The sequence below is a fragment of the Platalea leucorodia genome, assembly GCF_965183815.1.
Source record: "Platalea leucorodia genome assembly, chromosome: 3".
Classification (NCBI taxonomy): domain Eukaryota; kingdom Metazoa; phylum Chordata; class Aves; order Pelecaniformes; family Threskiornithidae; genus Platalea; species Platalea leucorodia.
Genome location: NC_138825.1, coordinates 128203149 through 128217295, shown reverse-complemented (window position 1 = coordinate 128217295; position 14147 = coordinate 128203149). Strand labels below are relative to the sequence as shown.

Sequence of the window (14147 nt, the reverse complement as noted above, 5' to 3'; positions counted from 1 at the left end):
TTTCTTTACCGAGAGGGTGGTCAAGGCCTGGAACAGGCTTCCTGGCAGGGCGGTCGGTGCCCCAAGCCTGTCAGTGTTGAAGAGGCATTTGGACAATGTCCTTAATAACATGCTTCAACTTGTGGTCAGCCCTGAAGTGGTCAGGCAGTTGAACCAGATGATCCTTGTAGGTCCCTTCCAGCTGAACTATTTCTATTCTGCTCCATCAGTAGCTTGACAACTTAGACTGACAGCCCATCAACATAGGTGGGATTCTTTTTTATAATCTTTCAAGGGAATCCTAACAGGCCCAATGCCATTCAATATTCTGAAATTGAATCACAGTGGAGTGATAAACAAGAACAGTATAACTAGTGTGATACAGATTGCTCAGTAAACTGACCAGTAAATTATTGTGATAAAACCCAATGCAATGGGGTGACACAGGTAGGAATAAATAATATAGGCCATAATTACATAAAGACAGCCTGAGCTACAGAAAATAACTATTGAAAACAATCACAGGAGACAAGCAGCTTAGCGTGAACAATCCCACCCCTTGCCTCCTGCATAACTGAGGGGTAAAAGGTCTGATATTTGATTTAAGGAGATATTCATCACACTTATCATAAGAACGTGATTACACACACACACACACACACAGAGATATTGACATCTAAATACCAGGCCAGGCCTGTTATGTTTCATCACTAAAGAGAGCTGAAAAAATTAAGATAATTAAGGACAGAACATTTATTCCTTCAAATTTTAGTATAAGAAATATCTCAGGGGTGACAGTAGTATAAGAACACCTAGTACAATTAGTAAAGCTGAATGCCAAAAGTTTTTCACTTAAGAAAAGCTTAAACAAGCCCCCAGTCAACAGAAAGGCAGGTTTGCAGGGACAAGATAAAAGCCATGACGACCAACACCCAGTGCCCATGCATCCCTCTCTGTTCCCTTCCTTCGCCATACTTGCTGCCTATTCAAAGACCTTTGAGCTTTACTGGATTAAGTCAGTCCTCAAGTACTGACAAATACTCAAAATCTGCCCTGATAATACAGCCAGTAGATGTGGATTTATCATATCTTCTCCCATTTCTGGGCAAGTTTACCAAACGTAAATAATTTCCATGACTCATAGGCAATATTCCAGGGCACCAGATATGACTCAAGACACCAAACCCATCTGACATCACCGATGGTAATTCTCAGTTCAAGAGGAGATTCAACAGCTTGGGCAGAAGAGTAAAAGGAGAAAAATGCAGACAGACAACTGAAAAGGAAACAGCGAATTCCTCCTTTGCTCACGTTGCCAAATCACTGTTCCCCATCCCTCTCCATACTCAGCAAAGCAGAATCCTAAGCCCCCATGTGAGCATGTTCTGGCACTTGCCCTGTACCTTCCCGAGGGTTACAGCCAGCCGTTGCCTCCGAGCAGCTATCGGCAATTGATGGATGGTTGCAAGCTTAACAGGTCACAATTTAGAAGCAATGTGACAGTTAATACTATTGTAAACAGAGGTAGTTGTAGGCATATAAATTTCAACTTCTCCACAAACCTGACTGAGCAAGAAGAAATAAAAATGGCACATTCAAAATGCTGCCTTCCATGCCTTTCCCTGAAGGGTAAGGAGTGCAACCAGCAACATACATAGCCTGGTACACCCATGCCCTGAAGAGACAACAGAAATACTGTTCTCACCCTGAAGAGTGCTCATGACCTGGGCATCAACACAGGATGAAGATGATGCAGGTTCTCTCCTTACTTTGCCCTAACTCCCTGCAAGCTTTGTCAAGTAATTTAAGGCTGTTTTGACTTGTTCCATTTTCAGTGGCCTTTTATGACCCAGACCAAAGACAAGCTGCCCATGTGATGAAATGACAAAACAAGACTGGCTCAAATAAAATACCCTGTGTTCCTAGAGATAATACATTACTCTGAAGTGTTTCTTTCCCAGAAAGCCCACGTAGACTAGGCACCTTTTAAACTATGAAGGAAGATGTTTTTTTAACTGAACTCGTTTTTGCATGAATTTTTGAAGACAGAGGAAGCAGCTCCACAACCACAAAAAATTTACAGCAGAAATACCAATGTAGCTCTTTGTCCATATAAACAAGAGGTAAAGAAACTCAAGAAGAATTTCAAGTGAATTTAAGTAATTAAAGAGGAGTGGGGGAAAGATATTTAAATGTTGTTACTTCAAGGCACAACTTAGCTCTAACGCAAAAAAGTTTGGAAGATATATTTCCTTTAGGCAGGTTATTGCAATTGTCCAATGCATATTTTTTCCATAGCTGTCAAACATCTGGATACCTATCAGTGAAAGGGCACAGACTTTTGGAGAGACATTTTGTAGTTCACATGATCTGTCAATTAAAAAAAAATACAGCCTAAGCCACAAGTGACAGCAATGATTTACAATCAAGAAAAAAAATGGATAAAAAAATGGAAAAAAAAATCCACAATAATTAGAATATCAGTAGAGAATGAAATGGCACGGAATGGCAGCACATTAGGCCAAACACTTACGAAAAGCAATATATCTGGTTAAGAGTAGCATGAATACGTTAAACAGTTACCCTGGCCACTTGTTTAAGCCAGAGAAAAAGATCAAAGCTCTGCTCAACCAGCTTGGCAAAAGCTTGAGAACAGAGATAATATACCTACAGAAGACAGTAGCTGGACCACAGAGGAACATTACTTCTCATTGAACTGCGGTGAAACAAAAAGTAGCGTATTTACCAACAAAAGGAGGAAACAAAAACAGCTGTCTCAGAGATTTGAGGCTAATCTAGAGTGGAACAAAAATAAAAGAATGCAAGATCCGCTGCAGGCAAACGGAAAAAAAAAAAAATCCAACAAAACAAAGAAGCAAGCCTACTTCACGTTTTAAACAAATTGACAGTGCTGGCCGTTGCAATTATATTCACAGTAGTAAAATGCTTCAAAGGTGTTAATTAAAAAAGAAAATTAAAATAACTAGTGCAATATAACAATCTCAAGGAAAGGAAATACCAATTATTACCATGGCTATACAAACCAATTCATACAGCAATCAAAAGTATAAGGAAAAGAAAATCTGACCACCACCAATACAACAGTTGGTTCTTCCAGACAGCTACACATTGGAACAAGTAGTAAGATAAAATACATTAGCAATAAGGTTGTCTGTGTAACCAAATGAACACATCTTGACCATTTCAATACAGAGTTAAAAGTCTACCTTGTAATTCACACGCAACAGCTCAGGAGATACCTTCTTGAGAAACAAGCCAAAGTCATACTTTTTAAGCACACACAGTAAGTATCCCTGCCACCTCCCAGAGATTCCTGCTCCATGCTGGCCCACACAGCTGAACTACAAAGGGCAGAGCACAGCTTGGGGCCAGGAAACTGTCCAAGGAGCCCAGTTCCATCCTGTCAGCAAGAACGGCAACTGTTCTGTCAGAAAAGCAGTGGGTTTTGAATCGTACCACCATCACGCAGACTGTAGCCCAGTGGCCAGTCCAGCCTCTCCAAAAGCATTTTGACAGTTCTGGTTAAACAACATACTGAGGGACAGGCTTCACTAAAAATTCATGTCAGATAACTCTCCACTCAGTAGATTAGTAACTTAAACAAACAAACAAACAAAAAAAGTATGACAAGAGTCAAGTTGCTCTGAACAGAAAGAGCACTGCTCTGGATACCCCACAGGGAGACATGCATCATTCCCATCCATTTAATGGATAACAAACAAACACATAAGTTGCCTACTAGGAGCCCAAAGGGGCAAATGCTTGGTTTCATTTGGTGCTTCGAAACAAATGAGCAATCCAATGGAATCAAAGAGAATTCAATCTTACTGAGCTGCACTATGGAAGCAGGAAAAGGCAATGAATTCCCCATCCCTAACTCCCAAAGGGAAACAGAAACAGCACAGCAAAATAAATAAGGGCGGGGGGGAGGGAATATCTTACAAATAAAAAAACCATTCAGCTAGAAGTCCATCAGGAAGGTTACAGTAACTCAGCAGTACCTCTATATCTACTGTACTATTATCACCCCTGTACCATTATCAAAACCCTCATCAAAGGCATGACACCAAGGACGTAGCACAGGTAGTTCATATCCCTGAGGACAGTCGGAAATACAACTCATGGGGAGGTTCAGGAAGTCCTCAGTACCAAAACTCAGGGGTAGTAAGCTCAGATGAGTGCCAGTAATACAAAACACCACAAAGAGGGGAAAAAACAGAGAGGATAAACTCCAAGTTAGCTACTTTTGTTCTGTGCTAGCCCATCCTGTTATTGTGACACTTTCACTTGGTAGCAAGATCTTCAAATCACTGCAGATAACTCTGAAAAACATCACTTAGTCTTAGGAGGTGTTAAAAGATCAATATTAGGAATTACGAGGAAAGGAATAGAAACTGCCATAAAAATCGGTATACTGCTGTAAGTACAAATCTTGAATAGGCTTGTAAAAATCACTCATGGCACACAGAATACGAATAGAACGTAATTATTCCACATTTCTGATAATACAAGAGCGAAAAAGCACCCAATGAAGTGATCAAACATCATATTTTAAAGAGAATTATGAGGAAGCACTTGATCCTGACGTACATACATACATACATATATATATATATATATATAAAATTAAACTGTAAAGCTGACTGCCATGGGATATATATCAGAAGTAAAAATGGCTGCAAGTTGAAATTAAACTAGCTATCTGAAACGTGTGCATTTGTAACTACTAAATACAATAGTCCACATACACTACCTGGCTCAAATTTCCTCAACCTCTGATTATTGCGAGAATGTGTCACAGCAAAACATCTTAAGTCTTTTTTCCATTCTTCTCCTGTTCCCTTTCTTATTTGGTGGTTTAACAGCAGAAGGTCTGGCTCTGCCACCTAAACATGAAAAAGCTAGAGCAGAAGTCCACATATTCATGAGATATTCATTTTCTATCTGGAAGTGGAGTACTGTAGTTACACATTTTCTCGTTATTCTTGCTACTGCTGTAATTCACAATTTTTCAAGTTATGTTTTTCTGCCTTCTGCATTGTAACAGTTGTTCACTCAACTCCAGACAGAGCTGCAGAAGTCTCCCTGAAGTAACAGGCCAAAAAAAGTTTCATCAAACTGCTGTGGAAAGATATCTGGGTAGGGGCTATTCAAAGTAGAAACAAGAACCACAGCAGTGATCAGGAGAACCACAACAGGGCAGAGAACCCAGACAGCCTAACCCATGACAGATGAACCACTGAACCAAGGACTCCCAAGGCCACAAAGGTGAGCAATTAAGTCATTGTCCCCATTAGGAAAACCAACCTAGGCAATTCAACAGGAGAAACCCCTTCAGCAATACTATGCAAGCCAAGTGGAGATGCTGTGTAAAGGAATACAGGACTTATAATGGGATGTTGGAGACTGGCAATTTTGGGATCAAACAAGAGGACTTGGGTACAATATTCATGGGATGTTTGAGGGAAGGGCCAAAAGTGTGGAAAGAGAAGGATCAAGATGAGTCGCTAGCCAATTCCTGTGCCTGATAACCACCACCTGAACAGTCTTTTTATTAAATTATTTTTCAAACTATTTTCTGTGCAAGTGTGCTTCTTACTCTCTGTGTATGTGCACATACAAGCACACAGATCTGCTAGTGAAATGCGAGCCAGACTAGCCAGAAAGTTAGGACAAGAGGTCTTGGGGACAGATTTTGCAGAGACAGAGGGCCTGGGAAACAGGTACTAGAAACACCTGCAAAATGGGATTCTCCCTGAGCACTGATCCTTAAAAACAGGATACGGTTATTCATGTCACCTGTGTCAACATGGGATGCTTGGAGAAGCACCGTGCTCCCGTTTGTGCTGACCTATTTGTGGCTGGCCATGCTTTCACCATGTCAGGATTTCCCACACAGTCTCACTGCAGGCAGGACCTGGAGTCAGAGACGGCCAGCAGCCTCTCACCTCCACTGGCCCAGCAGTAAGTTCCTTCCCAAGTGTAAGCCTGGCTGTAACATCTGACCCCCACCAAATAGCATCAACCACGACATTGTGATTGCTTCCTCTGGGCCTCCCAGTGCAGGTCTAAAGAGACAGAGGTCTGACAAAGGGAAGGCTTTGGTGCTGCTAGTAAGCTACACGGACCATGTTATTTTTAGAACAGCTCTGTAAAGAACACAGAGCAAACCCCAGCCCTCAGTCACAGGCAGCTGGAGCATAACTAGCACCTCTAACCACCCAGGAAAGCTAGAAAAGCTGCAGACAGCTGCTCTGGCTGCGCCTGCTCCCCCACTGAGGCAGCATAAAGGCTGAGAAGTGATGCTGGCTGGGGCGGCACTAAGCAAGCTGCCAGCTGTCTGTTACAGTCAATAAGCAAGAACATAATGGGTCTGCAGACAACAGGCCCGAGACAAAGGCTCAATTCCCTCTACATCCTGCAGTGCCCCTCATCTCATTCAAGCACATCTCAAGGGTTTGGTCCTCCCAGGAAGCCCCCAGATGCGCCAATAAAAATGTTAAAAGGCTACATATACTCCCTCTTTTGAGTATCTTCCCAATGGTCAAGTAAAATCAGAAGAGCTATAGCATGGCATTAGTTTTCTCCACCAGCTTGAAAAAAAAACAGGTCCATTGCCAAACCCTGTCAAAAAGCTGGCAGCCTTCCTAGCACTAGTTTTGCTTTGATAATCTCTGCAACCCTTCCTCTCTCCAGCAGCAGAATCCAAAGCGCAGAGCATCTCAAATGCCACCTTCCCAAGGAACGATGCCCCACTTCCCCACGTATAGAAACTCAGATGTGTGATAGGAAAAGAAAGACTGGTGCTTATCTTTTACTACCTCAGCAGGTGTCTTTCCAGTCACAACAGTGGCTAAGAAATCAGACTCAAGCATCACAGAATCCAAACACCTGGTCTATTGGCATTTTCTCTCCAAGAATCCTGCACTCTGTCTCCTTGAAGAAATGTAAATCGAGAGGTGCAAAAGTCATCAACCAGCTCCAGATGAAAAACGATTCAAGAAACTAAGACTCCCACTAGGAGTGAAAAGACAACAAAGAGGTAAAATTAAGATGCAGTAGACCCAGCATTTGATTTCATGTCCTTCTGGGTTCAGCTCATCATAAACCACAGCTCTTTCCTTAACATTTCAGAGCACTAGCATGGATCAAGAGCATATGTTAGCCCAAGCACTAAAATTCAGCTGTAATATCCCACCACTGAGCCATCAAGGGCCCCCTGAATGGCTGGGAACCACCTATCCAAATGACAGCAAGGTCTTTCATAAGAAAAGGAGAAGCAAACTAACGGCACTGTAGTAAAGACAGTGGTGCTGCCTATATTCATTTTCTGAACTTCCAGCGATGGTATACAATGAAGAACAGCAAGATTGAACACTGACCTCAGACATGCCCACAGGCACAGTGCATGCTGCCTCTAATACTGGTCCCCAAGTTCTGCACTTGACCTAAAACCCAGGTCCACGTGGAACTTCATCATCCTATCTTAGTCTGCAAGTCACAGTAAAGGAAGCTATGAAGGACTGCACATTTCATCTAGTTTACCTGACAGTGGAAAATACCAGAGACAGGAAAACAAGAATTAATCAACATAGCAACCACTGTATGCACAGACACACTTGTATACAAGAGATTTGTCTCCAGGGATGAGACAAAAAAGAACCTCTCGATCAGCAGCCACTGAAGTGGGGGCATAACGTAGAAAGTGCTCCAGCAGCTGAGCTTGCAAAAAAGTTAGTAATACATCAAGCACGGGACAAAAAAAATCAGACAATCACAAGGTCATTTCTTTCTCAAGGGAGGTTGTTGATGGCTAGCAAGAACTCAAGCATCACCTTTCAGCCACCCCAGAAATCACCCCCAAGATTTTAGAATCTGTAGGAAAGAAGCACAACCCCTACATCTCCCATCTGCACAGGAATGAGCGAGTCAGCACTTGAGCAAATTCCCACTCAAGTGACTGAATGCAAGCAGGACTAGAAGAATGGTACAAGGTTCTCCTGCTAATCTTGAGCAGCCTGACATATCCTCAGGGAAAGGGCAAAGGTGTTTAAGCAGAGACCAGTACCTTTCCTCCCATTATCTCTTTTTTCTCCTGTAAGTGTCAGGCTTCACATCCTTGCAAAGTCTTCTGTATCAGGGAACAAAGCAGCATTTGGCAAGAGCTGCACCCCAATTGACTACACCTCCCAAGGAGCCTGCAGAAGAGAAAGTCTAGCATACCCAAGTCTGCTCGGTCCTTTTCTCTCTCTTAACCATGACAGACATGCTCACACATATACCTAAAATGGAACCTGCTTGTTCCCACATCCACAACATGATACAGATTCTTTCAGTGGCACTAAATGGGTTCTTTACCAAGCATGTTACAAAGATGGCAACAAAGTATTTATAATAAAGTCTTGGCTTATACAATCACACAGTGTTTTCCTACCCAGAAAAGGCATAGAAAGAAATCCAGTCAATAGATAGCTATTAAACACATGATAAACGATAGGACCATCTAAGTCCAAATGGTTAAGTCCTTTCCACTAACATGAGCTTGTCAAGCCCAACACGGTAATACTGGGCTGAAAATTAAAAAAGGATTCTGCTGCAGCAGAGCACAAGTTTTCCTACAGTTATGTTTGGGACAGTTTTCTGTATGATCTGTGTAGCTCTCAGGGACAGTAGGCGCTGAGTCCAAGCTCTCGGTTTCAGGTTTAATACCAGCCGGTGTCAGGTGTCTAAAAATGAACTACAAGCGTGTCACTGCAGTCCATCTCTATTAAGAAGTTTCTATTCCTAGGAGGCATAGCAGATAATTCTGAAGATACTTGGACAACCCAAGAAAAATAAATTATGCATGCATGCTGACTGAAAGAAGAAAATGGAGTGTCACATGGGGACAGCAGAAAAAGAGGTTTTTGTCAGGGAGAAAAGCCAAAAGGGACCAAGGTAAGCACAGGCTTGAAGAGCCTGTCAGCCCCAGTCTCTTCCTCCTGTGATTCCCCTCACCTCAAGCTGTGGGTGCTTTCTCTATGCCTCTCTGTCATGAGACAAGATTCCCCTGTAAAAAGTCTCTCTTCAGCTCCCTGCAGAGGCGAAAGCCTCACCTTTGTACATGTTATGAGAGCGACCATGGGCATGGCTACAATTGCAGAGAGGGATTCAGCTCAAGTAGGAAAGCAATACGGTTCGCAACGTACCAGGAGACCCATGCTTGCGATATATACACAGCAGCAGCATGAGAAAGCAGATTGTCATGGTTCCTGCAGCGCTTAAGGACAGGAGAGAGACCTGAAAATGCTCACCTTGGTTATACAGTGCAGGAAAGAGCAGAGCGATACCAAGTCTTCTCTCATATAAGTTGTTTAACCAACAGAAAATAAGTATCCTATGGGACAAGCCACATTTACCCTCCACCCTCCCTCCCCAGCCATCTCACTCTGGCAGCAACTTCACCCTTAAGGTATATCAAAGCATGGCCATATGCACTATTCATTAAACATTCCACAAAGAAAAGAACACTTACCTTCCCCAAAGTTCTCTATCTAGTTAAAATAGGTTCTTAGTTAAAAATTTGACAAGACTACTCTGAACTTTCACAGCAATTACACACTTTGCACTGCAGAAGTTACCTGTCTCTAGGAAAAATTACAATCAACGAACTTAACACAACCCTTTTTTACATTTGAGGTTTAAGCAGGAATAGAACAGAATAGTTCAGTTGGAAGGGAGCAATAAGGTCGCCTCTCAGCCTCCTTCCCTCCAAACGAGACAAACCCAGAGCCCTCAGCCGCTCCTCAGAGGCCATGCCTTCCAGCCTTGTCACCAGCCGAGTGCCCTCCTCTGGAGGCATTCGAGGACCTTCACGTCCTTCCCGTCCTTCCCAAACGGTGGGGCCCAGCACTGCGCGCAGTACTCCAGGTGAGGCCGCAGCAACGCTGAATACAGCGGGACAATCCCCTCTCTTGGCCGGCTGGCCATGCTGCGTTCGATGTCCCCCAGGACGCAGTTTGCCCCCTTGGTGCCAGGGCACACTGCTGGCTCCTATTGAGCCTGCTGCCGACCAGCACCCCCAGATCCCTTTCTGCAGGGCTGCTCTCCAGCCACCGCTCTCCCACTTTGGACTTGTGCCCGTTGTTATTTTCCCCTTGTGAATCAATATATTTTAAGTTATATTAGTTGATATAGTTTAGCCTAGGCTGCTGTAGCTAAAATACGACCTAGCAATTCACAGTGCCGCTAACTTGATGGTGCTAACAAACTGAAACCTTCCCCCAAGACAGCCTCTGCTGACTCGCTCATTTACTTTGGACACAAATCGAGCACACTCAGCCCGATGCGATAGCGAACGCCCCGTGCACCGGAGAACCCGGGCAGCGGTTGGGGTTGCTGAGCTCCCATGTGACTCGGACCGCTGCAGCGGAACAAAGACGGAGCGAGCAACGGGGGTTCCGGGCAGAAGCCCCGCGCAGCGGAGGGCGGCGCTCCAGCAGCTCCGGCTCGACCGCTCCGTCAGAGCGGGCCCTCGCCCCGGGCCCCGCTGCCCCAGCCCCGGGCCCGGGCCCGGGCCGGCACCGGCACCGAGCCGCAGCCGGGAGCCGAACACCGGCGGAGCCGCCGCCGGCACGACGGCCAGGGCGCCGCTGGGCGTGGCCAAGGCGGCGAGCGGCCTATGGGAGCTGGCGCTGGTGATGTAACGCTCCCCGCCCCCTGCCATTGGCTCGAGCAGCCGTCCTTCGGGGAGCCGCCCCGCCCCGCCCACTGCCCGTCCCGCCGCCCCCCCCCAGCCCCGGCGGGGCCGGCGGCGGGGTGCGCTCTGCGCCGAGCTGCTCGGCACGGCGTGGGGACGGCTCCCCCCGGACGGAAAGACGCTTCTCAGCGCCTCGGGGGAGGCAGCGGGACCGGCACAGCCATCGCTGCCCGTCCTGCTGCCCCACGACCATTTTGTGCCCAGAACCCGCCGCGGAGGCACTGGCCAGAGGCAGCCCTGCTCAGGAATCATGCTGCGGCTTAGTCTGCTGAAATCTGCTAACTTACGGTCAATAGCCTGAGCACTTGCACCCTTCCTGCTGACAGAGACAGCCGGCTCCCTCCGATTCACAGGGCCCCTCTCCACATAGCCTCTCTGCAACGTCACCTCTCTTCTAGGAAGTTGATTACAAAGCGTCTACAGCTATTAAATTTTTTTTTTTTTTTTTTTTTAAGAAGTGAGGTTATTACATTTCCAAATATACATACAAGTATGCAACTCAAAGCGAGAAGTAAAGAACGTAACATCCAGGGAACACCAGATACACATAGTGCATACAATCCTACTCTGCGATCACACGTGCCATTTTCTCTCCAGATGATCAATCACATTAAGTTGCTTCCAAGGTGGCTGCCTAATTCAGCATCCAGAGAAGATATTGCTGAGATAAAGAATGAGGATTGCATCACCAGGGGAGGGGGCAGCACGTCCCTTTTCCATGGAGTAACACCTCCTCCCTGCCAAGGGGTAGCAAGTAAGAGCCTGTCTACATGGTTGCACTGACTGGAATAACCAGTGTCAACCGAGCTGTCACACTAACAGCCCTTCACAGGGACACCACGCTGGCCCAAGAGATGCTTTACTCTGGTATACTCGGATGCTAAGAAAGTAAAGCTGTTATTCCAAAATAAATTTCATGCTGTAATATCTGCAGTGGCGAAGTTTGCTCCAGGGAACAGTAAAGTCCAAAAGCTGAAAAAAGCAAAAAGGGTACGAGGTCATACGGTTAAAGTGAATGAATGCCACTCCACAAGCTTGGGCCTAGTCAAGCCACAAATTTACGTGCAAAATTAAGAGACAAAACAGAATTTAACTGCATGATCACTAGAAGCCTGTGTTTTTCATACACACGTGAGACATAGGGCCCACATGCGGGCAACTGCAGCTGGGATCAGTCAGCACAGAATCAGGACTTCCTGCAGGGATGCGGTGCAACCTTGATGGATGAAGACTCGAGAATCAGAGGCCCCGAGTTTACCTCAGGCCAGTCAACAATTCGTTTTGTGGCCTTCACCAGTGATTCCTCTATCTGTAAGGTGGAACAAAGCTCATACATCTAACGTACAGAGGTGGCTTGCCATCAAACCAACCAGCCACTCCTGTTCTCAAGCTAGAAGACAGTAATTTAGCCATGCCGAAATTGTAAGGAACTTCTTGTGTTTGGGCCTTAATTTGTCTGCAGATGGGGAAACTGAAATCCAAAGAAAATACTAGAGCCTACCAAAGCTTACATTTATGTAGGAGAGTACAGAAAAGCCTGGAAGGAAATTCATCTTTCTGCGTCAAAAAGATCAGTAATAAATAAAACATATTGAAAAGACTATAGAAACTGAACATCAGCCTTGTTCCCCAGCGTGTGCCAATTCAGCACAGATCACAGGAAAGAGCACTTCAGGTTATCGTAAGGAATACGTTGTGGAGGACAGACTTAAAGCTTCATACAGATACCCTCCCCATTGCAACCCAAACTGTACAGCTTCACCAGAAAAGGCACAGTCTTACTACACCACGCTAGGATTTGGCTTATGTTAACGGAACCAAGACAGCTTTCAAGCAAGCAAAGGTAAGGAACTGTGGAGAATCCTTGACCTTACTTTGACCTCCAAATTCACATCAGAACAAATGACACTTTCACCACCAGAGTTTGAACTACCCTGTGTCTACAATAACAGATAAAGCAGACGAACCTCTATACTCAGCCCTGACTCGGCTGAGAAAAGCTACATCAGCACTTGTGCCGCAGCACTGGAGTTAACATTTTCTGTCTTTCAGCAACTGCCACAGCTGTACACCTTGCCCAGCCACAGCAGGTTTCACTGAGCCAACATGAAGCAGAAACCAGTTTCTGGAGACAGCCCCCAATAAGATAAACAGAGCACAGCAAAGATTGGAAAAAGGGAGAGGTCCAAAACAATAAGATCTAATCTACTTGTGTCTTCATACAGGACAATTCTGATATACGCACCAAGAAGTGGATGTGAATCAGACAAGCCAAGAAACAAGTCTGCATGAACTGGCTATGCTTTATCCTAATTGAAGACTTCAAAGCAAACCAAAACCAAGGCATAATTCAACAGTTGATGAGCCTGGGTAACTGACTGCCTCTGCAGCAGGTACTGTTCACTTCACGCTCCCTAGCGAACACCAAGGACTATCTAGTCATTGCTCTTCATTATCCCCAGAGCAAAAGATCTGCAAAACGAGACGCACATAGGAGTGCTGGAGACACTCCCTGCTCAACACAGCAGCAACAGCTGGCCCTAACACCACCCGTACAGAAGAGCCTCAAGCACAACGAACAGGCAGGGAGAAAAGCAGGCCATACTCTGGCTTCCATGCTCCTGAGCCTGAGAAAAGGCAGCCCCACAGCTCACGAAGGGCTACCTATCTTCCTGCCACCCCAGGAGCGCGACAGGCCCTCGCCATCGGGGAGGAGACAGCTGGAAGGAGGACAGGCAGTGGGGCAAGACAAGAGCCCGCACAGGTCCCACGCCCCGCTCGGCTCGGTCAGGGCTCCCCTGCGCAGCCCGGCGGTCCGGCCCCGGGAACCGGCCCCGGCACTGACCTCCTCGCGTCGCTTCTGCCAGCGGCCACACGGCGACTCCTCGAGGATCTCGGACTCATCCTCGCTCTCCTCCTCCTCCTCCTCCTCCGGGGGCGCTGCAGAAGTCACCGGCGCAGACACTGAGGTCATTCCCGGGCCGGACGACGCCGACTCCGGCTTTGAGTCGGAGCCGCCGCTCGGCACCTGCTTGGACTCGCCCTCCGACATGCTGCGGTCGCACAACCTGCGGGCCAGAGGCGCGGGCCGTGAGGCGAGGCAAAGCGGCTGCGAGACCAGACCAGGCCCGGCGGGCCGGACCGGGCCGCACCCGCCGGGCCTGTCAGCCGGGGCCGCGCGCCCGGGCCTGCTGGCGGCGCCCGACCGAGCCAGTTCCGGCCCGAGACGGAGGGCAGCGGAGGACCGCGCAGGGACGGGGTGGGGGGGGAAAGCGGGGGCCGGGGGCCGCAGACTTACCGGGCTCACCCGGCACCTCCCGGTCCCCAAGCGCGTCGCTACTCCGCCGACGGGCCGACGCCGCCAACCGCCGCGCTGCGTAACGCGCCGTCCGGGGCGGGGCTTCCCGCC

General features: G+C 46.8%; 1 protein-coding gene across 1 annotated transcript in view; it reads right to left on the bottom strand.

Annotated features, from left to right (window-relative positions):
* Positions 1-14143, bottom strand: part of NRBP1 (nuclear receptor binding protein 1) — a 43432-nt gene extending 29289 nt beyond the window's left edge. Inside the window, exons 1-2 of the mRNA XM_082307947.1 lie at positions 14037-14143; positions 13584-13806 (exon numbers count right to left, since the gene is read on the bottom strand). Of these exons, the coding sequence (XP_082164073.1) occupies positions 13584-13790 (207 nt within the window). The 5' untranslated portion in view covers positions 13791-13806; positions 14037-14143. The remainder of the gene's footprint in view (positions 1-13583; positions 13807-14036) is intronic.
* Between the last annotated feature and the right edge of the window lie 4 nt (positions 14144-14147).